At 49.5% G+C, this 25,788-nt stretch overlaps 1 protein-coding gene across 1 annotated transcript in view; it reads right to left on the bottom strand.

Moving 5' to 3' along the window:
* The window catches only part of LOC142297476 (vomeronasal type-2 receptor 26-like), a 126,277-nt gene extending 104,576 nt beyond the window's left edge, over positions 1 to 21,701 (bottom strand). The window contains exons 1-2 of the mRNA XM_075341701.1: positions 21,603 to 21,701; positions 21,312 to 21,464 (exon numbers count right to left, since the gene is read on the bottom strand). Coding sequence (XP_075197816.1) covers positions 21,312 to 21,464; positions 21,603 to 21,701 — 252 coding nt within the window. The remainder of the gene's footprint in view (positions 1 to 21,311; positions 21,465 to 21,602) is intronic.
* Between the last annotated feature and the right edge of the window lie 4,087 nt (positions 21,702 to 25,788).

Genomic DNA, 25,788 nt, shown 5'->3' with positions numbered 1-25,788 from the left:
GTTGCGGTTGCATCAACTGATCTCTCTCCCATACCTACACCCTATTTGGATTTCGCTGACGTGTTCTCCAAACAGGGTGCTGAGGTTCTTCCACCCCATAGGCCGTATGACTGTGCCATAGACCTTATCCCAGGTTCGGTTCCACCTAAGGGCAGGGTTTACCCCTTGTCAATACCTGAGTCGGAGGCCATGTCAACCTATATAAGAGAGAGTTTAGAGAAGGGGTTCATTCGTAAGTCTGTCTCTCCCGAGGGAGCTGGGTTTTTCTTTGTTCGGAAGAAAGAGGGTGATTTGCGTCCCTGCATAGATTACAGGGGTCTCAACGCAATCACAATAAAGAACAAATACCCATTACCTTTAATTTCAGAGCTCTTTGACAGACTGAGGGGAGCTCAAGTTTTTACGAAGTTGGATCTGCAGGGTGCGTATAACTTGGTACGAATTCGAGAGGGTGACGAATGGAAGACCGCTTTTAACACCCGAGACGGTCACTATGAATACCTCGTCATGCCTTTTGGTTTATGTAATGCACCCGCAGTATTTCAGGACTTCGTAAACAATGTGTTCAGGGATTTACTGTTATCCTCTGTAGTGGTGTATCTGGACGACATCCTGATTTTTTCTCCTGATCTGGAGACTCATCGTCAGGATGTCGTTCGTGTCCTTTCCCATTTAAGGGAGCACTCTTTGTTTACTAAACTCGAAAAATGTGTATTCGAGCAGTCATCCTTGCCTTTTTTGGGCTACATTATCTCACAAGAGGGTCTGGCTATGGATCTGTCTGGGAGTAAGAATAACAAGGCAGACGCCCTGTCTCGCTTTATGGTTTCTACCCAGGAAGAAATTGACGAACCTCGTCCTATCCTTCCCTCCAGGGTTTTTCATACGCTCTCCCCTGTGACGTTAGACCAAATCCCACCGGGCAAGACCTTTGTTCCGCCTGATTGACAGAATGATATACTGTCATGGGCCCACACCTCAAAGGTGGGTGGGCATTTTGGTATTAGGCGGACACGAGAGTTACTGGAGAGGTGGTATTGGTGGCCACACTTAGCCAGCCACGTCAAGAGATATGTCGGTTCCTGCTACTCGTGTGCTCGCAACCGTCCATTACGGCAGAGACCGGCTGGGCTCTTGCATCCTTTACCAGTGCCAGAAAGACCATGGGAGGTGGTAGGCATGGACTTTGTGGGTGATCTTCCATGTTCACAGGGACATAGATTTGTGTGGGTCATTACGGACCATTTCTCCCGGATGGTTCATCTTGTACCGTTATCGAGAATCCCGTCTTCCGGGTACTAGCCAAACTATTCCTTAAGCATGTCTTTAGGCTTCACGGGATGCCAGATCGTATCATTTGTGATAGAGGCCCGCAATTTGCTTCCCGTTTCTGGTGAGATCTTTGTAGCCTTCTGCAAATTGAGTTGAATCTCTCTTCGGCATACCATCCGGAGACCAATGGTTTGGTTGAGCGTACCAATCAATCCATGATTATATACCTTCGACACTTTGTTGCTGAGAACCACAATAACTGGTCCTCCCTCCTACCCTGGGCAGAATTTGCCCTTAAAAATTCGCTGGCTGAGGCCACTGGGCAGACACCGTTCGTACTCAATAATGGGCAACACCCTAGGGTACCGGTACCGTTTCTGCACCTCCTCCTCTTGTGGCCGACTGGGCAACTAATGCCAGAGAGGTTTGGGATCGGACTCAAGAGTCGATCCAAGCAACTAAGGACCGTATGAAGACGGTGTCCGATCGGTTTCGACGCCCGGCTCCTGTCTTTTCTCCGGGGGACTTTGTGTGGCTCTCTGCAAAACACGTGAGACTTATAGTGAGCTCTGTCAAATTTTCTCCTCGCTTCCTGGGTCCTTATGTGGTTCTTCGACAGGTAAATCCTGTAGTCTACCAATTGAAGTTACCCGTCCATCTTAGGATCCATGACAAATTCCATGTCTCACTGCTAAAGCTGGCTATTTTACCTCACGCTCGTAAAGTGCACTGTCCTGCCTCTGATTCCTCTCGCTCTAGCTATGAGGTACGAGCCATAGTTGGTTCTAAGATGGTTAGAGGGCGCAGGTTCTTCTTGATAGATTGGGAGGGCTACGGCCCGGAACATCGCTCTTGGGAGCCTGAGGAGGCTGTCCATGCTCCCGACTTAGTTGCTGATTACCTGCGTCGCCGAGAGGGGGGCCCTTGAGGGGTAGGTGCTGTTACGGTTGCTGTGGCACTGGAGTCTATTCTATCAAGATGACAGAGTCACCTGGAAATAATAACATGTAGAATAATCCACCAAGGGGCGAGCACTATGTAAAAGGGAGAGGGGTAACTGAGACTAGGACAGTGTTACGGTTGCTGTGGCACTGGAGTCTATGTCCAGATTTCTTGCTACTGCACATGTGCGAGCACTGGAGACTATGTCCAGATTTCTTGCTACTGCACATGTGCAAGCGCTGGAGACTAAGTCCTATCTTGGAGCCATTGCACATGTGCGGGTGACATCATCACTGACACGAAGTCACATGTCTCTGACACCTTCTATGCCAATTGGCCGCTGGTCATGTGCTTGTGACACGTGGTCACATGTCTCTGACACCTTCTATGCCGATTGGTCGCTGGTCATGTGCTTGTGACGCTTTGCTCGGTGATAGGCCAGCGTGACGTCATTCCTGTCGTTCTGGCAGCGGATTGGTTCTGGTGTCCTCCATCTTGGATGAGGCACAGAATCTATATAAGACCCTGCCGCACGCCGCAATGCGCTCAGTCCTCTTGGTTCATGCATGAGAGTAAACGCTTTGCCGAGGCAGTGCTGCAGTGCTTCCAGTTTGTGACTGGTGTGGAGGGTACAGTGGATGAGGATGCGCAGGAGGAGGAGGAGGCTGAAGAGCATGACATTCCGGAGCTGTAGAGTGTGGGTGAAACACTGACTGAGGTAGGGCCTGCAAACCTTGGTGTGGGAAGGACGTGTTCCGTCCCTCGCTCAGACTGGGTCCCAGCTTCCACAATATTAACCCAGTGTGCCGTCAACGAGATGTAGCGGCCTTGCCCACAAGCACTTGTCCACGTGTCTGTGGTTAGGTGGACCTTGGGTGAAACAGCGTTGTTCAGGGCACGTGTGATGTTTTGTGACACGTGGTTATGCAACGCGGGGACGGCACACCGGGAGAAATAGTGGCGGCTGGGGACCGAGTAACGTGGGACAGCTGCCGCCATCAGGTCACGGAATGCTTCTGTCTCCACCAGCCTAAAAGGCAACATTTCCAGCGCAAGCAGTCGCGAAATGTTAGCATTTAGAACTGTGGCATGTGGGGTGTTGGCAGTGTATTTGCGCCTGCGTTCAAAGGTTTGCTGAATGGATAACTGAACGCTGCGCTGGGACAAGGACGTGCTTGATGATGGTGTTCTTTCTGCGTAGGCAACTGCAGGTGCAGGAGTGGAGGAGGCTTGTTCGCAGGCAGCATGGACAGGGGATTGGCTCGCATGCACAACCAGCGAAGACGTAGCAGTGACATCAGCAAGCACTGCTCCTCGACTCTGTTGTACTTCCCACAAAGTCGGGTGCTTGGCTGACATGTGCCTGATCATGCTGGTGGTGGTCAGGCTGCTAGTTTTGGTACCCCTGGTGATGCTGGCACGGCAGGTGTTGCAAATGGCCTTTTTTGAATCATCTGGATCCAACTTAAAAAACTGCCAGACTCGGGAAGACCTAACATTTGTTCAGGCACCTTGTGTCGTCGTGTTGTTCCGGGGAACGGTTGCCTGACTTCTGCCTGGGGCCACCACCCTGCTTCTTACTGCCTGTTGTGATGCTACACCTCCCTCCCCCTGTGCACTGCTGTCCTCGCTCTGCATATCCTCCTGCCAGGTTGGGTCAGTTACTGGATCATCCACCACGTCGTCTTCCTCTTCCGCACCCTGCTCCTCCTCCTGACTTGCTGACAATTGTGTCTCATCATCGTCCACCACTTGTTGAGACACGTTGCCAACTTCGTGAGAACGTGGCTGCTCAAATATTTGGCCATCTGTACAGACGATCTCCTCATGACCCACTTCAATATGAGCTGGCGAGAGGCCAGAATGTGTGAATGGAAACGTGAACAGCTCTTCCGAGTGTCCAAGTGTGGGATCATTAATGTCCGAGGAGGACGTGTACTCAGCCTGGTGGTAGGAAGGAGGATCAGGTTCAGAAATGTGTGGTGCAGTATCACGGCTACTGACACTTGACCGTGTGGAAGACAGAGTGTTTGTGGTGGTGCCAATCTGACTGGAAGCATTATCTGCTATCCAACTAACAACCTGTTGACACTGGTCTTGGTTCAAGAGCGGTGTACTGCTGCGGTCCCCAAGAATTTGGGACAGGACGTGCGAGCGACTAGATGTGGCCCTTTGTTGTGGCGAAATTAGAGCTTGCCCACGACCTCGGCCTCTGCCTGCACCACCATCACGTCCACTTCCTTGTTCCTTGCCAATGCCCTTGCGCATTTTGCAATGCTGTGCACTGCTGACGTGTATATTCACTACTTGTGCGTTATATCAAAGTTTCTGGAAATTGCACACAAGTGCACCTGTACGCTGCCACCAACAGGCACACACGTGCGGTTTTAAAAACCAAGCACGGACGCAATAAGAACCTAACAGGTTTTTTTGGGGAGCGACAATTACAGACAAGTCAGACACTATCTGGACTGTTTTACACTGTGTACACCAGCCCCAGATATGATGAAGGCTGGTATACGGTCACCACTACCCTGCCTGCCTGCCTGTATACTGGTACAATAGTCCTGACAAGGACTCTTTTGGTCACTAGCCTGTATTCAGACCTGGCTATACCCTGCCTGTATATAGCAACAATAGTCCTGAGAAGGACTCTGCTACTGTACTCCGACCTGGCTATACCCTGCCTGCCTGTATACAACTAGAATAGTCCTGAGAAGGACTTTTGGTCACACTGTTTGCAGCCCTGCAACTGAAAAAGCTATAAAGGGCCGCAAAGCTTTCCCTGAATCAGCAACACTCTCCCTGCACTGACAGTCTGGATAGCTGTGAGCAGAGCACAGCGCGCCGGCCGATATAAAGGCTCGGTCACGCTGTGCAGGCCGGCCAATCACTGCAATTCCACAACTAACAGGGCTGTGGCATTGCAGTGGTCTGCCAGCCAATCCCTGCATGAGGGCTGGCTCTCAAAAGAGCGCCAACATGCAGAAATGAAGACCACGAGTACAGCACGAGTATCGCGAGATTACTCGGTCCCCGCCGAGCAGCCCGAGTACAGCGATACTCGTGCGAGTACCGAGTAGTTACAAGCATGCTCGCTCATCACTAATCAGGGTGTATATAGGCATACAGTGGTGAGTATATGCCTCTGGTCTAGAGATGATATGACGTGTATATATGTATACAATGGTGATAATATGCCTATGATATGTGGATGATATCAGGTTTTATATATATATATATATATATATATATATGTATGCACAGTGGTGTTAGGGCCAGATGGACGGGTAGACCCTGGAGGTGGATCCACTGGGCCGAACTCCCGGATGAGGGAAAGGAGTCCGGTAGCCGGAGCACTGTAGGTAGCAGGACAGTCCGTGCACTGGGAGAAAATGGAGAAGTCCCTGGGACCACGAGGTCACTGATGGTGGTCCGGGTGACGGAGCTCAGGTTCGGAAGCCGTGATGGTGTCAGGCGGGGTCCGGAACCGTTGGAGCGAGATGACGGGTCACCGCAGGGATCCGAGATGGTACGGACTGTCAGGATGGCAGATGGGCAGCGTTCGGGGTTCGAGGTACCGCAGGACCGGATGGCGATGCAGGATCGGCTCTAGAAGATAGAGAGGTAAGTATCTCACAAAACACAAGGAGACCTGACTCCTAGCTTGGGAAAACACGAAGAACAGGCCCTGCTCCCTTGGACATTAACCCCCTATATACCCTGTACCTATGTGCATCATTTCCTGTAATTTGACACTGGCCCTTTAAGAAAGGGTCAGTGACCGCGCGCGCGCCCTAATGCGCATGCGCACGGCCCGGGTGCCAGAAGCCAGGGAAGGAAGCTGAGAGGAGGACGCAGGGGAGCCGGCCAGGACCTGGGAAGCCGTCGGGCGCCGGGAGCGGAGACCAGGGGGCCTGGGAAGGACGGGCACCGGAGGTTGGAGAGCGGGGAGCATGGCAGGTGAGCCGGGGAGCGGAGCTGATGACCCGGGGAGCGGAGCAGAGGACCCGGGGAGGGGAGCCGAGGACCCGGGGAGCGTGACAGTACCCCCCCCCACGCCCCCCTCCCCGCAACCGGGACATGAAGGCACGGATCAGAGGAGTGCCCACGTTCTCCCTGGGCTCCCAGGACCTATCCTCAGGACCATACCCCTCCCAGTCCACCAGGAAGAACTGTCGACCCCGTACGGTGTTCATGGCCACGATATCTCTTACCGCATAGATGTCGTCCTCAGCAATAGGAGGAGGAGCCGGGCTGGCGGCAGCGGAGAAGGGACCAAGGACAACCGGCTTGAGCAGAGAGACGTGGAAGGAGTTGGGTATTCTCATTGTGGCCGGGAGCTGTAGTTTGTAGGAAACCTCATTGATCTTGCCGAGGACTTTAAACGGCCCGATGTAGCGAGGTCCCAGCTTGTAGGATGGTATCTTCAGTCGGATGTACTTGGAAGCAAGCCAGACGAGATCTCCCGGAGAGAAACACGGAGGATCTAGGCGTCTCTTGTCCGCGTGTCTCTTCATCCGCAGGGTTGCCCGTGCAAGGGACGCCTTAACTGAGTCCCAAATGGTAGTAAAGTCACGGAGTACTGCATCTGCAGCAGGGATGTCCGAGGACGAGGATACAGGCAATGGGACAGACGGCTGAAGTCCGTAGACGACATGGAAGGGAGAACTGGAGGAGGACTCACTGACGTGGTGATTATGGGAGAATTCTGCCCAAGGAAGAAGCGTGGACCAATCGTCATGATGGGCGTTCACGTAGTGACGTAAGAAAGAGGTCAATATCTGATTGACCCTCTCCACTTGGCCATTAGACTGAGGATGGTAGGCAGATGAAAAGTCTAGAGTCACTCCCAGATGTTTGCAGAGAGCCCTCCAGAAGCGGCAGGTGAACTGAGTTCCTCTGTCGGACACGATGTGTGATGGAAAGCCATGCAAGCGGAAGATGTGATGTATATAGGCGTCCGCGAGTTCCTGAGCAGAGGGCAATCCAGCCATAGGAACGAAATGGGCCATTTTAGAGAATCGATCCACCACGACCCATATGACTGTGTGTCCGGAGGACAATGGCAAGTCCGTAATAAAGTCCATCGCTATGTGTTGCCAGGGAACTGAGGGTATGGGCAGAGGCAGAAGACGGCCGTATGGCAGGTGTTTGGGTGTCTTGTTCCTGGCACAGGAGGAGCAGGCAGAGACAAAAGAGGCGACGTCCGTGCGCAGGGATGGCCACCAGTAATGACGTACAATAGCGTTCCATGTTTTCTTCTGACCTGCATGACCGGCTGTTTTCGAGGCATGGCCCCAGTGTAACACTTTTTGCCTGTCAGTCTCAGAGACATAGGTCTTCCCGGGCGGTATCTGGGCAAGGGTGACAGGAGTCACCGGAATAATCTTGCTTGGACAGATGATGGGTTGAGATGTCTCTTCCTCCTGTTCCATGGGCACGAAAGACCTAGACAAGGCATCAGCGCGTACATTCTTGTTTGCGGGTCGGAAATGAAGCTGGAAGTCGAACCGGACAAAGAACAAGGACCACCTGGCTTGCCGTGGGTTCAGTCGCTGAGCAGTCCGCAGGTATTCCAGGTTTTTGTGGTCCGTGTAAACAATGACAGGGAACACTGCTCCTTCCAGAAGATAGCGCCATTCCTCCAGAGCCAGTTTGACCGCCAATAGCTCTCGGTCACCGATGGTGTAATTGCGTTCAGGCGCGGAGAAGCTCTTGGAGAAGAAACCGCACGTCACCATCTTCCCGGAGGAGGACTTCTGCATGAGCACTGCTCCGGCTCCCGAGGAGGAGGCATCCACCTCCAAGGTGAACTGGCGGTTTAACTCTGGACGGTGGAGTACAGGAGAGGAGGCAAAGGCTCGCTTTAGAGCGCCAAACGCGGCGTCGGCCACAGGTGACCAGTCCTTTGGATTAGCCCCCTTCTTACGAAGAAGAAGCCTGCTCCAGCAGGAGAGGAGGATCTCCGGATGAATCCCTTAGCCAGGTTCTCTGTGATGTACGTAGACATGGCCCTTGTTTCGGCTGGAGACAGTGGATATATCCGTCCTCGAGGTGGTGTAGTTCCCGGGAGCAGGTCAATGGCACAATCGTAAGGACGATGTGGTGGAAGTACTTCGGACTCCTTCTTGTCAAAGACGTCCACGAAGGACCAATAGGCTGAGGGCAGTCCCGGTAGGGACTCGGGAACCGGAGGTCGCCGGATGGGTTGTATGGTCTTCAGACACCTCTCATGGCAAGAAGGCCCCCATCGAGTAATATCGCCAGTGCCCCAGCTGACTGAAGGCTCGTGTGTCCGCAACCAGGGAAGACCCAGCTGAATTTGATGTGACATATGTGGGAGGACGTAGAGAGCGATGTTCTCGGTGTGCAGAGCACCGATACGCAGTTCAAGCGGCTTGGTGATCCAGGAGATGGTGTCAGAGAGAGGTCTCCCATCCACAGAGGCAATCACAAGGGGCTTGTCGAGTGGAGTAACAGGCACCTGGTACTTGTCCACCGTGGCCTGCTGGATGAAATTGCCTGCTGCCCCAGAATCGAGGTACGCCTCAGCCGTAAACCGCGTCTCTCCTGTTGTTACTTGCACAGTCCATGTAACTGGGTCTGAGAGAGTCCCAGCACCTAGGGTGGCCTCTCCTACCAACCCTAGGCTTTGGAGTTTCCCGGCCTCTCTGGACAGGCGCGTAGCAGGTGTGTGCCCTCTCCGCAGTAAAAGCAGAGACCCTTGGCGAGCCGCTCTGCTCGACGTTGTTCAGACTGTCGCACACGGTCGATCTGCATGGGCTCATGGACGGAGACACCAGAGGCCGTTGACTGGAGTACGGCGGGCTTCCGTGGAGGAGAGGAATGCCGTACCGGACGTCTCTCACGGGATACCTCTTTTGACCGCTCCTGAAAGCGTATGTCCACTCGAGTCACTAGGGTAATCAGGGCGTCCAGGGTGGACGGTACATCACGTCCAGCCAGCTCATCTTTGATTCGACCCGATAGTCCTTCCCAGAAGGCGGCGGTTAGGGCCTCGTTATTCCACCCGAGTTCTGAAGCCAAGGTGCGGAAACGGATGGCGTATTGACCCACCGTCAGTGTTCCCTGACGTAACCGGAGAAGTGATGACGCAGACGCGGAGGCGCGTCCGGGTTTGTCAAAGGTGCTGCGAAAGGCCTGCAGGAACTCCTGGAGGTTCTTGGTCATAGGGTCCTCCTTCTCCCACAAGGGGTTCATCCACGCCAATGCCTCGCCCTCTAGGTGAGACATGATGAAGGCGACCTTGGCTTGGTCGGAGGCAAACAGATGTGGCAGCTGCGTGAAATGGAGGGAGCATTGGTTTATAAACCCCCTGTAGGTCTTGGGATCTCCGGCATACCGGGGTGGTGAGGCCAAACGCAGTCTGGAAGCATCCGAAGAGGCAGCCACGGGAGCGGGGGTCGTGGCTTGACTAGTGGAGGCTCGGGATGTTGAAGACGTGACTGCCGCTTGTAGCGTGGTCAGGCGAGTGTCCACGGAAGTCATAAAGTTCAGCATGCGGGTCTGAACTTCACGCTGGCGTTGGAGTTCCTCATGCAAGGCCGCTAGTGCTTCGGCGGGATCCATGGCCTGTTCTTACTGTTAGGGCCAGATGGACGGGTAGACCCTGGAGGTGGATCCACTGGGCCGAACTCCCGGATGAGGGAAAGGAGTCCGGTAGCCGGAGCACTGTAGGTAGCAGGACAGTCCGTGCACTGGGAGAAAATGGAGAAGTCCCTGGGACCACGAGGTCACTGATGGTGGTCCGGGTGACGGAGCTCAGGTTCGGAAGCCGTGATGGTGTCAGGCGGGGTCCGGAACCGTTGGAGCGAGATGACGGGTCACAGCAGGGATCCGAGATGGTACGGACTGTCAGGATGGCAGATGGGCAGCGTTCGGGGTTCGAGGTACCGCAGGACCGGATGGCGATGCAGGATCGGCTCTAGAAGATAGAGAGGTAAGTATCTCACAAAACACAAGGAGACCTGACTCCTAGCTTGGGAAAACACGAAGAACAGGCCCCGCTCCCTTGGACATTAACCCCCTATATACCCTGTACCTATGTGCATCATTTCCTGTAATTTGACACTGGCCCTTTAAGAAAGGGTCAGTGACCGCGCGCGCGCCCTAATGCGCATGCGCGCGGCCCGGGTGCCAGAAGCCAGGGAAGGAAGCTGAGAGGAGGACGCAGGGGAGCCGGCCAGGACCTGGGAAGCCGTTGGGCGCCGGGAGCGGAGACCAGGGGGCCTGGGAAGGACGGGCACCGGAGGTTGGAGAGCGGGGAGCATGGCAGGTGAGCCGGGGAGCGGAGCTGAGGACCCGGGGAGCGGAGCAGAGGACCCGGGGAGGGGAGCCGAGGACCCGGGGAGCGTGACAAGTGGTGAGTATTTCCCTATTGTGTAGAGATGATATGAGGTGTATATATGTATAAAATGGTGAGTATATGCCTCTGGTATGGAGATGATATGAGGTGTATATATGTATACAGTGGTGAGTATATGCCTCTGGTATGGAGATGATATGAGGTGTATATATGTATACAGTGGTGAGTATATGCCTATGGTGTAGAGATGATATGAGGTGTATATATGTATAAAATGGTGATAATATGCCTATGATGTGTGGATGATATCAGGTTATATATATATATATATATATATATATTATTATTATTATTATTTATTATTATAGCGCCATTTATTCCATGGCGCTTTACAAGTGAAAGGGTATACGTACAACAATCATTAACAGTACATAACAGACTGGTACAGGAGGAGAGAGGACCCTGCCCGCGAGGGCTCACAGTCTACAGGGAATGGGTGATGGTACAATAGGTGAGGACAGAGCTGGTTGCGCAGTGGTGTACTGGACTGAGGGCTGTTGTAGGTTGTAGGCTTGTTGGAAGAGGTGGGTCTTGAGGTTCCTCTTGAAGCTTTCCACGGTAGGGGAGAGTCTGATGTGCTGAGGTAGAGCGTTCCAGAGTATGGGGGATGCACGGGAGAAATCTTGTACGCGATTGTGGGAAGAGGAGATAAGGGAGGAGCAGAGAAAGAGATCTTGTGAGGATCTGAGGTTGCGTGCAGGTAGGTACCGGGAGACTAGGTCACAGATGTAGGGAGGAGACAGGTTGTGCATGGCTTTGTATGTCATGGTTAGTGTTTTGAACTGGAGTCGTTGGGTGATGGGAAGCCAGTGAAGGGATTGGCAGAGTGGCGAGGCTGGGGAGTAGCGAGGGGAGAGGTGGATTAAGCGGGCCGCAGAGTTTAGGATAGATTGGAGGGGTGCAAGAGTGTTGGAAGGGAGGCCAGAGAGCAGGAGGTTGCAGTAGTCGAGGCGGGAGATGATGAGGGCATGCACTAATGTTTTTGCTGATTCTTGGTTAAGGAAAGCACGGATCCGGGAGATGTTTTTGAGTTGTAATCGGCATGAGGTGAAGAGGGCTTGGATGTGTGGCTTGAAGGATAGAGCAGAGTCGAGGGTCACTCCAAGGCAACGAGCTTGTGAGACTGGGGAGAGTAAGCAACCATCGAGTTTGATGGAAAGGCTTGTTGGAGGAGATGAGTGAGGAGGAGGAAAGACAATGAATTCTGTTTTGTCCATGTTAAGTTTTAGGAATCGCACAGAGAAGAAGGATGAAATAGCAGACAGACATTGTGGGATTCTGGTTAGTAGAGAGGTAATGTCAGGTCCAGAGAGGTAGATCTGTGTGTCATCGGCATAGAGATGATACTGGAAGCCGTAGGACTCAATGAGCTGTCCCAGGCCGAAGGTGTAGATGGAGAACAGCAGGGGTCCAAGAACTGAGCCTTGGGGAACACCGACAGATAGGGGGCGAGATGAGGAAGTTGTGTGAGAATGGGAGACGCTGAAAGTTCGGTCGGTTAGGTATGAGGATATCCAAGATAGGGCCAAGTCTGTGATGCCCAGAGATGAGAGAATCTGTAGTAGGAGGGAATGGTCTACTGATATTATATATATATATATATATATATATATATATATATATATATACACACAGTGGTGAGTATTTCCCTATTGTGTAGAGATGATATGAGGTGTATATATGTATACAATGGTGATAATATGCCTATGATATGTGGATGATATCAAGTTTTTTTTATATATATATGAGGTGTATATGTGTATATATGTATAAAATGGTGAGTATATGCCTCTGGTATGGAGATGATATGAGGTGTATATATGTATACAGTGGTGAGTATATGCCTATGGTGTAGAGATGATATGAGGTGTATATATGTATACAGTGGTGATAATATGCCTATGATATGTGGATGATATCAGGTTTTATATATAAATGCACAGTGGTGAGTATCTTCCTATTGTGTAGAGATATGAGGTGTATATATGTATACAGTGGGGATTATATACCTACAGTATGCAGATGAATCTGTGTGTATGTTGTGTATATGGTGAATATATGTGGGACTGGCTCTATGGATGTATATGACATACTCCCTGTATATGACATGGAGGTGAGTATATGAATATGCTGGGTCAGTGTACCTGTCAGTATTTATAGATCTGATGATAATAATTATTTCTGAATTCCCATCTGGGATCTTCTTTATCTTAGGACTCAGATTCACTGTAATTATAGATTTGCTCTTGTGAAGGTCTCCAGGGTTTCGGCACCTCGGCATCAGCAGACGCTAATGATAATGAAGGGTTCACTGATTACAGGGTCAGATAATGACAGGTTCTCAAGGTGTAATCTGGGGATTGAGATGAGATCTCATCACTGCGGGGTATCTGGATCCAGGGAATAGCACAGGACAATGATAATATACAATCTTATGTGTGACCATCACACTATGCTACGCAAGATCCCACAAATGTACACTGAGATAAATGGTATAGAGAAATTGTAATGGGGGTAATTGTTTTTCTGAAAAGATAAATAAATTATTTTGCAATACGGTAGTACAATTTGATAAAAATCATCAAAATTACATACCATGGCTCAGGATTACCATGGATGTTAGAGCAAGGGAAGACAGCACAAGGACGTCTGAGCTAGTATTGCCGCAAACATTGGATGGAGAAAGGTTGATAGTTAATTACCTGGTGAGCAATCGTTACAATGACGTAAACTAACATACTATGATCCATATTATCCTTAATTGACTTTAAAATGGCCATATTTGTTCAATGCAGGGACTGAAGAACAGACATTCTGAAAGCTAATTTTCAAAGATTTTCATGTGTGACAGATCTTTATCCAACTATTGGGTGAAAGTTTCTTTCTTGGCCACCTTTGTTCCAGAATCTGGAGGTCTACTAAAGTGATTGACTGATCAAAATGAGTGTTTGCTATGGGTGAAAACGTCTACTTACATCATCATTAGTCTTCTGTATGATTGCACACGACAAGAAATCATTGGGTCCAGATCTGTCCAAGAATGATTAGGCTGCTTATGGCAATGGAGGTTTGACTTGCATGAGGGCTAATGAGGCAAAAATGATTTGAGTAAGACAAAAGTAATGGATCCCACACTAGTTTAAACTAGAATGACATGCAACTGCTTTTTCGTATCAGGTGTCTAAATGATGTATCTGGCCACAGTGAGTCACTCACTGGATGTTAAATGTAGAGGCCGTACCTGGCAGTCAAAACATTGACGCATAGGGGCGTGCACATTGAACACTAAGCTCCATCATCCACGTGCAGCACGGCACAGGTAATTCGCCAAGAAGAGCCAATGGAGGGGTCAGTAGCCGTTATCAGGCCCGTACGCCACAGATCAGACCACTACAGAGGAATTGTCAAAGGGGGTTAGACCACAATATTCTATCAAGATGACAGAGTCACCTGGAAATAATAACATGTAGAATAATCCACCAAGGGGCGAGCACTATGTAAAAGGGAGAGGGGTAACTGAGACTAGGACAGTGTTACGGTTGCTGTGGCACTGGAGTCTATGTCCAGATTTCTTGCTACTGCACATGTGCAAGCGCTGGAGACTAAGTCCTATCTTGGAGCCATTGCACATGTGCAGGTGACATCATCGCTGACACGAGGTCACATGTCTCTGACACCTTCTATGCCGATTGGCCGCTGGTCATGTGCTTGTGACATGTGGTCACATGTCTCTGACACCTTCTATGCCGATTGGTCGCTGGTCATGTGCTTGTGATGCTTTGCTCGGTGATAGGCCAGCGTGACGTTATTGCTGTCATTCTGGCAGCGGATTGGCTCTGGTGTCCTTCATCTTGGATGAGGCACAGAGTCTATATAAGACCCTGCCGCACGCCGCACGGCGCTCAGTCCTATTGGTTCATGCATGAGAGTAGACGCTCTGTGCACGTTCCTCTAGGCATCTCTCTGTCTATGCTAGGTGAGCGCTACTGGCAGGGTAGCGTTCTTATACCTTACAGCTTTGGCTGCAGTCCGTATCCTTAGGGGAGCGGACATAGGCAGGTGCCTGAGGCACATGGTCCGGCTGGGCCTTGTGATTCTACTCGTAGGTGGACGTTGCCGCTAGGGTAACGTTCCTTATACTGCGTCTGGCAGTTGTTCGTGTCCTCGCACACTAGGGGAGCGAACAGAGGTAAGAGCTTTGTGCGGCTTATGCTGCTGTCCGTCTCTTTTGCACCACTAGAAGAGCGGACCTAGGCAGGTGCCATATCTAGTGGTTCGTGTCCTCGCACACTAGTGGAGCGAACACAAGTAGGAGCTTTGTGCAGCTTATGCTGCTGTCCGTCTCCTGGCACCACTAGAGGAACGGACCTAGGTAGGTGCCATTTCACACTCACTGCCTTTGTCTCTGTGATTATTAACAGAGACCATTCCACACACCCTCCAAGTAAGGGGGGAATTGCCTTATTTACTAATTATATTCCTCTGTGAGTTTAACAGAGGTATTTCACTCTGCCATAGTCTGCAGCAGAGTCTTTGCACGGTGGACCCTGACTGTCTGATAGTCCTTTAGGTTTTATTATCAGACAGCCCCCTGTAACATTAGGACTGAGCCAAGGGTCTGGCAGTTATGGCATAATATCAGCAGTTACACCGTTACATACAAGTACTTGAGTCACGGCTCAAGAGTATAGAGGATAAACCTCAGACCATGGTGACATCTGCACATGATCCTCGACTTGCTCTGCCAAACAGATACTCTGGCGATGCCAGATCATGTCGTGGTTTCATTAGTCAGTGTCAGATACACATAGAGGTCAACTCTTCTCGCTTCTCTATGGAGAGGTCCAGAGTAGGCTTTATCATCTCCTTACTTCAGGACAAAGCCATAGAATGGGCGACTCCCCTATGGGAGCGCTCTGATGTGGTTACTCTGAGACATCAAGACTTTCTTGATGCTCTTAAGGCAGTATTCATGGGTCCGCAGGTTACCCATGATGCGGCCCTGAGACTGTTAGATCTATCTCAGGGTTCGTTATCCACTAGTTCTTATGCCATTGCTTTTAGAACTCTGGTGGCAGAACTAGATTGGCCAGAGAAGGTGTTGATTCCGATCTTCTGGAGAGGGTTGGCAGGCTATGTCAAGGATGCTCTTGCTACTCGTGAGGTCCCTGCTTCTCTGGAAGACTTGATCACAGTAGCAACGAGGATCGACGTACGCCATAGGGAACGTAGACTCGAGGTCTCTTCCTCACGCCCTAAGCATCGGGCTATTCCAGTTGTTGAGGGTCCACTACCATCTTCCTCAGCATCTGAAACATCTCCCACTCCTATGGAGTTAGGTCATACATCCTCCAGACTACGCAAGTCTGGTCCTCCTATATGTTACGTATGTCGTCAGGCTGGGCACTATGCCAACAAGTGTCCTAGCCGTCAGGGAAACTCCCAGGCCTAGTAACCATTAGAGGGGGGTTACTAGAGACGTCTTCTGCACCCTCTAAGTGTAGTATCCCAGGTCAGCTCTCATTCTCTGGGAATACATGGCCTATTATGGCTTTTGTGGATTCCGGAGCTGACGGGACTTTTGTGTCCTCAGGATTTGTAAAGAGACACAATATTCCCTCTATCATGTTAGAGGCGCCTATTCCTGTCCGTGTTGTTAATGGAACTATGTTGTCTGACTCCATTACATTGAGGACAGTTCCCTTGCGCCTTTCCCTGTCTCAGGGTCACATAGAGGAGATTTCTTTTCTTGTTTTGCCTGAGGGTATAGACGACGTCCTTCTGGGTCTCCCATGGCTTCGGACTCATGCTCCTGACATTGACTGGGAGTCCGACAGCATTATTAGTTGGGGTTCGAAATGTCAGTCCCGATGTCTTCCCTTACCACCTAAGGTCGTTGCGGTTGCATCAACTGATCTCTCTCCCATACCTACACCCTATTTGGATTTCGCTGACGTGTTCTCCAAACAGGGTGCTGAGGTTCTTCCACCCCATAGGCCGTATGACTGTGCCATAGACCTTATCCCAGGTTCGGTTCCACCTAAGGGCAGGGTTTACCCCTTGTCAATACCTGAGTCGGAGGCCATGTCAACCTATATAAGAGAGAGTTTAGAGAAGGGGTTCATTCGTAAGTCTGTCTCTCCCGAGGGAGCTGGGTTTTTCTTTGTTCGGAAGAAAGAGGGTGATTTGCGTCCCTGCATAGATTACAGGGGTCTCAACGCAATCACAATAAAGAACAAATACCCATTACCTTTAATTTCAGAGCTCTTTGACAGACTGAGGGGAGCTCAAGTTTTTACGAAGTTGGATCTGCAGGGTGCGTATAACTTGGTACGAATTCGAGAGGGTGACGAATGGAAGACCGCTTTTAACACCCGAGACGGTCACTATGAATACCTCGTCATGCCTTTTGGTTTATGTAATGCACCCGCAGTATTTCAGGACTTCGTAAACAATGTGTTCAGGGATTTACTGTTATCCTCTGTAGTGGTGTATCTGGACGACATCCTGATTTTTTCTCCTGATCTGGAGACTCATCGTCAGGATGTCGTTCGTGTCCTTTCCCATTTAAGGGAGCACTCTTTGTTTACTAAACTCGAAAAATGTGTATTCGAGCAGTCATCCTTGCCTTTTTTGGGCTACATTATCTCACAAGAGGGTCTGGCTATGGATCTGTCTGGGAGTAAGAATAACAAGGCAGACGCCCTGTCTCGCTTTATGGTTTCTACCCAGGAAGAAATTGACGAACCTCGTCCTATCCTTCCCTCCAGGGTTTTTCATACGCTCTCCCCTGTGACGTTAGACCAAATCCCACCGGGCAAGACCTTTGTTCCGCCTGATTGACAGAATGATATACTGTCATGGGCCCACACCTCAAAGGTGGGTGGGCATTTTGGTATTAGGCGGACACGAGAGTTACTGGAGAGGTGGTATTGGTGGCCACACTTAGCCAGCCACGTCAAGAGATATGTCGGTTCCTGCTACTCGTGTGCTCGCAACCGTCCATTACGGCAGAGACCGGCTGGGCTCTTGCATCCTTTACCAGTGCCAGAAAGACCATGGGAGGTGGTAGGCATGGACTTTGTGGGTGATCTTCCATGTTCACAGGGACATAGATTTGTGTGGGTCATTACGGACCATTTCTCCCGGATGGTTCATCTTGTACCGTTATCGAGAATCCCGTCTTCCGGGTACTAGCCAAACTATTCCTTAAGCATGTCTTTAGGCTTCACGGGATGCCAGATCGTATCATTTGTGATAGAGGCCCGCAATTTGCTTCCCGTTTCTGGTGAGATCTTTGTAGCCTTCTGCAAATTGAGTTGAATCTCTCTTCGGCATACCATCCGGAGACCAATGGTTTGGTTGAGCGTACCAATCAATCCATGATTATATACCTTCGACACTTTGTTGCTGAGAACCACAATAACTGGTCCTCCCTCCTACCCTGGGCAGAATTTGCCCTTAAAAATTCGCTGGCTGAGGCCACTGGGCAGACACCGTTCGTACTCAATAATGGGCAACACCCTAGGGTACCGGTACCGTTTCTGCACCTCCTCCTCTTGTGGCCGACTGGGCAACTAATGCCAGAGAGGTTTGGGATCGGACTCAAGAGTCGATCCAAGCAACTAAGGACCGTATGAAGACGGTGTCCGATCGGTTTCGACGCCCGGCTCCTGTCTTTTCTCCGGGGGACTTTGTGTGGCTCTCTGCAAAACACGTGAGACTTATAGTGAGCTCTGTCAAATTTTCTCCTCGCTTCCTGGGTCCTTATGTGGTTCTTCGACAGGTAAATCCTGTAGTCTACCAATTGAAGTTACCCGTCCATCTTAGGATCCATGACAAATTCCATGTCTCACTGCTAAAGCTGGCTATTTTACCTCACGCTCGTAAAGTGCACTGTCCTGCCTCTGATTCCTCTCGCTCTAGCTATGAGGTACGAGCCATAGTTGGTTCTAAGATGGTTAGAGGGCGCAGGTTCTTCTTGATAGATTGGGAGGGCTACGGCCCGGAACATCGCTCTTGGGAGCCTGAGGAGGCTGTCCATGCTCCCGACTTAGTTGCTGATTACCTGCGTCGCCGAGAGGGGGGCCCTTGAGGGGTAGGTGCTGTTACGGTTGCTGTGGCACTGGAGTCTATTCTATCAAGATGACAGAGTCACCTGGAAATAATAACATGTAGAATAATCCACCAAGGGGCGAGCACTATGTAAAAGGGAGAGGGGTAACTGAGACTAGGACAGTGTTACGGTTGCTGTGGCACTGGAGTCTATGTCCAGATTTCTTGCTACTGCACATGTGCGAGCACTGGAGACTATGTCCAGATTTCTTGCTACTGCACATGTGCAAGCGCTGGAGACTAAGTCCTATCTTGGAGCCATTGCACATGTGCGGGTGACATCATCACTGACACGAAGTCACATGTCTCTGACACCTTCTATGCCAATTGGCCGCTGGTCATGTGCTTGTGACACGTGGTCACATGTCTCTGACACCTTCTATGCCGATTGGTCGCTGGTCATGTGCTTGTGACGCTTTGCTCGGTGATAGGCCAGCGTGACGTCATTCCTGTCGTTCTGGCAGCGGATTGGTTCTGGTGTCCTCCATCTTGGATGAGGCACAGAATCTATATAAGACCCTGCCGCACGCCGCAATGCGCTCAGTCCTCTTGGTTCATGCATGAGAGTAAACGCTCTGTGCACGTTCCTTTAGGCATCTCTCTGTCTATGCTAGGTGAGCGCTACCGGCAGGGTAGCGTTCTTATACCTTACAGCTTCGGCTGCAGTCCGTATCCTTACCTCTTAGGGGAGCAGACATAGGCAGGTGCCTGAGGCACTTGGTCCGGCTGGGCCTTGTGATTCTACTCGTAGGTGGACGTTGCCGCTAGGGTAACGTTCCTTATACTGCATCTGGCAGTTGTTCGTATCCTCGCACCCTAGGGGAGCGAACAGAGGTAGGAGCTTTGTGCGGCCTATGCTGCTGTCCGTCTCTTTTGCACCACTAGAAGAGCGGACCTAGGCAGGTGCCATATCTAGTGGTTCGTGTCCTCGCACACTAGTGGAGCGAACGCAGGTAGGAGCTTTGTGCGGCTTACGCTGCTGTCCGTCTCCTGGCACCACTAGAGGAACGGACCTAGGTAGGTGCCATTTCACACTCACTGCCTTTGTCTCTGTGATTATTAACAGAGACCATTCCACACACCCTCCAAGTAAGGGAGGAATTGCCTTATTTACTAATTATATTCCTCTGTGAGTTTAACAGAGGTATTGCACTCTGCCATCGTCTGCAGCAGAGTCTTTGCACGGTAGACCCTGACTGTCTGATACTCCTTTAGGTTTTATTATCAGACAGCCCCCTGTAACAGACAGCTAGAGTATCAACATGGGATTCCCCGAGAAGTTGGGGGTCAGTGAACGGTCCTCATCCACAAAAGAATATTTTTAAAGAAAAAGAAGGTAATAGTGGAGGAAAAACAAATAAACAATGGCAATGAATGTGATTAAAAAAGTAAATAAAGTAATGTAATAAATATGTGTGTATGATAAGTGTGGAGTAAATATAAGGGGGGCGGGTGGGTGTGGGCTAGGACGAGTGATGGTAGAGATTGTATACCAAGTAAAAGGCTGTGCATATGCAAGTTAGGGTAATTACACATGAGAAACGAGAAGGAATAGTGAGGAAGGGAAAGTGACACAAGTGGAAGGGAAAGTGAGACAAATGAGAAGGGAAAGTGAGACAAGTGGAAGGGAAAGTGAGACAAGTGGAAGGGAAAGTGAAACAAGTGAAAGGGAAAGTGAGACAAGTGGAAGGGAGAAGTGAGACAAATGAGAAGGGAAATTGAGACAAGTGGAAGGGAAAGTGAGACAAATGAGAAGGGAAACTGACACAAGTGGAAGGGAAAGTGACACAAGTGAAAGGAGAAGTGAGACAAGTGAAAGGGGAAGTGAGACAAGTGAAAGGGGAAGTGAGACAAGTGGAAGGAAAAGTGAGACAAGTGGAAGGGAAAGTGAGACAAGTGGGTAGGAAAAGTGAGACAAGTGGAAGGGAAAGTGAGACAAATGAGAAGGGAAAGTGAGACAAGTGGAAGGGAAAATGAGACAAATGAGAAGGGAAAGTGACACAAGTGGAAGGGAAAGTGAGACAAATGAGAAGGGAAAGTGAGACAAGTGGAAGGGAAAGTGAGACAAATGAGAAGGGAAAGTGACACAAGTGGAAGGAAAAGTGAGACAAATGAGAAGGGAAAGTGAGACAAGTGGAATGGAAAGTGAGACAAGTGAAAGGGAAAGTGACACAAGTGAAAGGGGAAGTGAGACAAGTGGAAGGAAAAGTGAGACAAGTGGAAGGGAAAGTGAGACAAGTGGGTAGAAAAAGTGAGACAAGTGGAAGTGAGAAAAGTGGGAAAGGAAAGTGAGACAAGATAAAGGGAAAGTGAGAAAAGTGGGAAGGGACAGTGAGACAGGTGGGAAGGGAAAGTGAGACAAGTTGGAAGGGAAAGTGAGAAAAGTGGAAGGCAAAGTGAGACAAGAGGGAAGGGAAAGTGAGAAATGTGGAACGGAAAGTGAGAAAGGTAGGAAGGGAAAGTGAGACAAGTGAAAAAACCCATTTGTCACGATACCAGTGATTTACTAGCAAAGCCAAACGGTGCTCCACGTTCAGTGCTCTGCAGGGATTCTGACACCCTCTTGGTGGTGGCAGAAATTTAATTCCTGTACACATGCATAAGGCATGAAGATGGACTGAGAGCAGCTCGTTTCTTCCTGAGTATGAGAAACTGGGATGGACAGATTTGTAAGCTGGTCCTTGAACTCCTCGAGTATGTTCTCACCCACAACTTCTTCGTCTTCATCTTCAAGGACAGATTTTATCTACAGAAGTGGGGGACCACTATGGGCGTGGCCTGTGCACCTTCGTACGCAAACCTCTTTCTCGGTTTCTGGGAGAGGGGTTTGTTTGTTGACGGAGGTGCATGGGCCGCCCTCATGGTTTCTATGTGGGTGAGATACATTGATGATCTTTTGATCATCTGACAGGGTTCCATCTCCCAACTCGAAGTTTTCATGGATCAGCTCAATGTGAACGACTTTAACATCAAATTGACACATAACTACAGCAACAGTGGAGTTGACTTTTTGGATATTAAGATCACAGCAGATGAAGTTGGCGCACTACAGATGGATGTCTATAGGAAACCAACATCAGTTAATGCATTATTACACGCCACCTCTGCTCACACCAGCTCCACTGTACGCGCCATCCCAGTTGGCCAGTATCTCAGGGTGAGACGAATCTGCTCTCAGGACAATGTTTTTGAACATCAGGAACGTGATTTGAGAATGAGGTTCAAAACTCGAGGCTATAGTGGTCGTTGCCTCTAAAAAGCCTATCAGAGAGCTAGATCAGTGTCCTGGAAGGAATTATTACATGGGAGAAGAGATGAGAATGATGAGAATGAATCTTCACAGAATGTGAGATTTATTTCCACGTTTAATGAAAAATGGCAAGATATGAGGGGGATTTTGACCAAATGTTGGCCAATTCTTCAATCGGATCCATCTTTGAAATCACATTTACCCCAGCACCACTTATGACTGCGAGACGGTGCAGGAATCTCAAAGATTATCAAGTTAAGAGCAATTATACACCTCCTGCAATTGTTAACCCATTTGGCTCTCTGGGTCCCGTCAAAGGTCGCTGGGTCTCCTGCCCCAATGTCTCTCGCTGCTCTAACTTTCAAGCCAGTGATGGGATTAGAACTTTCCCAATTAAAGAACATATTTCCTGCACCACTATGAAAGTCATCTATCATGCTACATGTGGTTGCAATAAAATTTACATTGGCATGACATCGAGAGCTTAGGGTATGAATAAGAGAGCATGTGAGAGATATTGGGGTGGCAGTCACCGTGACTAATGTGGCGGATTTGAAAACCATTCCCGACCACTTCAAGATATTCCATGGATGCAATCCTAAGTCACTCAAGGTAAAGGTTAGTGATGTGATTCATTGTGGTATACGAGGGGGTGATGTAAAAGAACTCCTAGCTCAGCGAGAGATAAAATGGATCTCTATATTGGACACCGAAGGACCTAAACGAGGCATTACATTTTGCCCTCTTTCTTTAAAAATTCTTCAGAATTCTCCATATTCCTGGTTTAAATGCACCACTTGTTCTTTATTATTTTTTATTTGATTTTAAGAATGTGTTAATTTTGTTTTCCCCTTTTCTGTTTTCTAAATTGCAATTTTTGCCGTTATAGGACCTCTCATCTCTTTCTATTCTCATTGATTGATTGAATACACAAATATGGACCAATAAGGAACAAATGAAAGAAAAACTTCTGGTTCTTCAACCTCTTCCTAAATTGAAGTACTGCCACTTTAAGAAGACTTAATATAAATTCCTGTTTGAATTTGTTTTACAATCATTGCTTACTACTTAATATATGGATATAATTCATGGTCTTATGAAGGGGAATTGTTTTGGAATCAATTTTTGAGGTTATAAGTCTGAATTTTTGTCTATTCAATGATATGTCTCGCCCTCTAGCTGCTGTGCGCGTGTGTGCCATGCGGTGGGTTATCCGTGCCGTTTTCTCAGCATCCTACAGGTGGGAGGGGGTTGCCCGGCATCCTTGGTTACCGAGGGCTCCGTGCACTTCCTCTCACTGGATGGCCGTGGGGCGTGTGCGGGTGCTCGTCGCGCGGCACGCATGCACCGGTAAAGCGGCCCGATTGGCTAAGACATGTCAGGGACCAATGTTAGTGTCCCGGCCTCTTGTCGCTGTGGCGTGTGCGCGCTGCGCGGTGATCCTGCCGCCCCTTTGGCCTGTTGTATTCTGGTGGGCGGTGGCTGCTTGGCGTCCATGGATACCATGGGTTCCATGCGCTTCCTCCCACTGGATGGCCGGGAAGGTGTGTATGGTTTCCACGCTGTGCGCATGCGCTTGAACGGCAACCCGATTGGCTGTGACACTGCAAATAGGTCCTTGCAGATCCAATGTGATCACATCACCACCTATTTAAGGTCCTTAAAGGGCATTATTTGTTACACCTTCCCTGAAGAAGCTTTAACATCCATTTTTCCGCGAAACGCGCGTTGGAGGGTCTTTTATGTTGCTGTGGAACCTGTGGGCGACCACCTGAGTGATGGGTAAGCTTTAGGTTGATTTATTTTTGGCTGACGCTATGTGCTGTCCTCTAGACTCATTTGGACTGATACTGGCCAGTTATAATGAAATATATACATTAAACCACAATTCCCTTTGGAATTTATAATTACTACAGGCTTTGTTGCCAGCCATATCATATTATAGTTTGATAGAGTCCCCTGCTCTGGACTTCCCATTGCCATTGTGATGTTTGCCTGAGACCCCCATTAATATGTGGGTTTCACCCACTATAACATCTAGCACCACCATTTTGTAATTTTGAAAAATCTGCATTCTTTTATAAACTTTTGTATTTAATAAAGTTGTTACAATTTTATAAATCAGCCTTTGAATGCTCCATTGTTTTTAGCTTTTCTTAAGTCTAGTATGGAGTGGCATATGATATAACCCGAGATGTGCACTAGTCAATTATTGATATGTCACCTACAGGATGATGTAGCGGACTCTAAAGTTGTGGTACATTGTTCTACTGTTCAGAGTCATCTGCACAAATATGGCTTTCATGGAAGAGTCATCAGAAGAAAACCTCTCCTGCATCCTCACCATAAAAGTCAATGTCAGAAGTCTGCAAAAGAACATCTAAACAAGCCTGATGCATTCTGGAAACAAGTCCTGTGGACCGATGAGGATAGAACTTCTGGCCACAATGATCAAAATGTATGTGTGGAGAAAAAAGGCATGGGATTTCAGGAAAAGAATATCTCGCCAACCATTAAACATGGGGTGGTTCAATCCTGCTTTGTTCTTGTGTTGCAGCCAATGGCATGGGGAACATTTCATGGGTAGAGGGAAGAATGGTTTCAATGAAATTTAAGCAAATTCTTGATGGAAAAATAACACCATATGTAAAAAAAATAAATCTGAAGATCAAAAGAGGAGAAAAAAGGATGGCTTCTACAAATGGATATTGATCCTAAACAGATGTCAAAATTCACAATAAACTACCTGAAATGGTGCAAGCTAAAAGTTTTAAAATGGCCTCACAGTCCCTTGGTCTAAACATCATTGAAAATCAGTGGCTAGATACCAAAAGAGCTAAGCATGCAAGATGAGCCAGAAATCTCATACAACTGGAAGACATCTCCATGGAAGAGCAGTGCATGCAAGAGGTGCCATGAATCTCACAGAACTGGAAGATGTCTCCAAGGAAGAGAAGTGCATGCAATATGAGCCAGGAATCTCAGAGAACTGAAAGATGTCTCCAAGCAAGAGTAGTGCATGCAGACAAGCTAAGGAATCTCACAGAGCTGGAAGATGAGCCTGAAATCCACAGAACTGGAAGACATCTCCAAGGAAAAACAGTGCTTGCAAGACGAGCCAGGAATCTCACAGAACTGGAAGGTGTCTCCAAGCAAGAGCAGTGCATGCAAGATGAGCCAGGAATTTCACAAAACTGGAAGGTGTCTCCAAGCAAGAGCAGTGCATGCAATATGAGCCAGGAATCTCACAGAACTGGAAGATATCTCCAAGCAAGAGTTGTGCATGCAGACAAGCTAAGGAATCTCACAAAGCTGGAAGATGAGCCTGAAATCCACAGAACTGGAAGACATCTCCAAGGAAGAACAGTGCATGCAAGATGAGCCAGGAATCTCACAGGACTGGAAGATATATCCCAGGAAGAGCAGTGCATGTGTCGCGGGCGGGAAGGACGCCACCGCTGCTCCGCTCTCGCTAACGCTCGGGTCCGGGCGGCTGTGACTGCTGCTCTGTGGCTCGAGCGGTGGGCCGGATCTGGGGACTCGAGCGGCGCTCCTCGCCCGTGAGTGAAAGGGGTGGTTGGTTTGGGGGATTTAGTCCGTGACGCCACCCACGGGTCGTGGTGAAGATAGTCACCACCGCTGCTGGTGAAGGGGATCCCGGGAGCGATGGTAGGGAGCAGCTGGGATGTTGTTTTCCCCCTCCGGTGGTCCCGGGGCCCGATGATGTGACGGGGAGGCAGGGTTGGTGAGGTGCAGGGTTGCAGGGACAGCGTGGCGCGGTGCCGGATGGCACGGGTGTACTCACTCAGCAAGAAAGGTA

The sequence above is a fragment of the Anomaloglossus baeobatrachus genome, chromosome 3 (assembly GCF_048569485.1).
Source record: "Anomaloglossus baeobatrachus isolate aAnoBae1 chromosome 3, aAnoBae1.hap1, whole genome shotgun sequence".
Classification (NCBI taxonomy): Eukaryota; Metazoa; Chordata; class Amphibia; order Anura; family Aromobatidae; genus Anomaloglossus; species Anomaloglossus baeobatrachus.
This window is presented reverse-complemented; position numbering and strand designations above follow the sequence as displayed.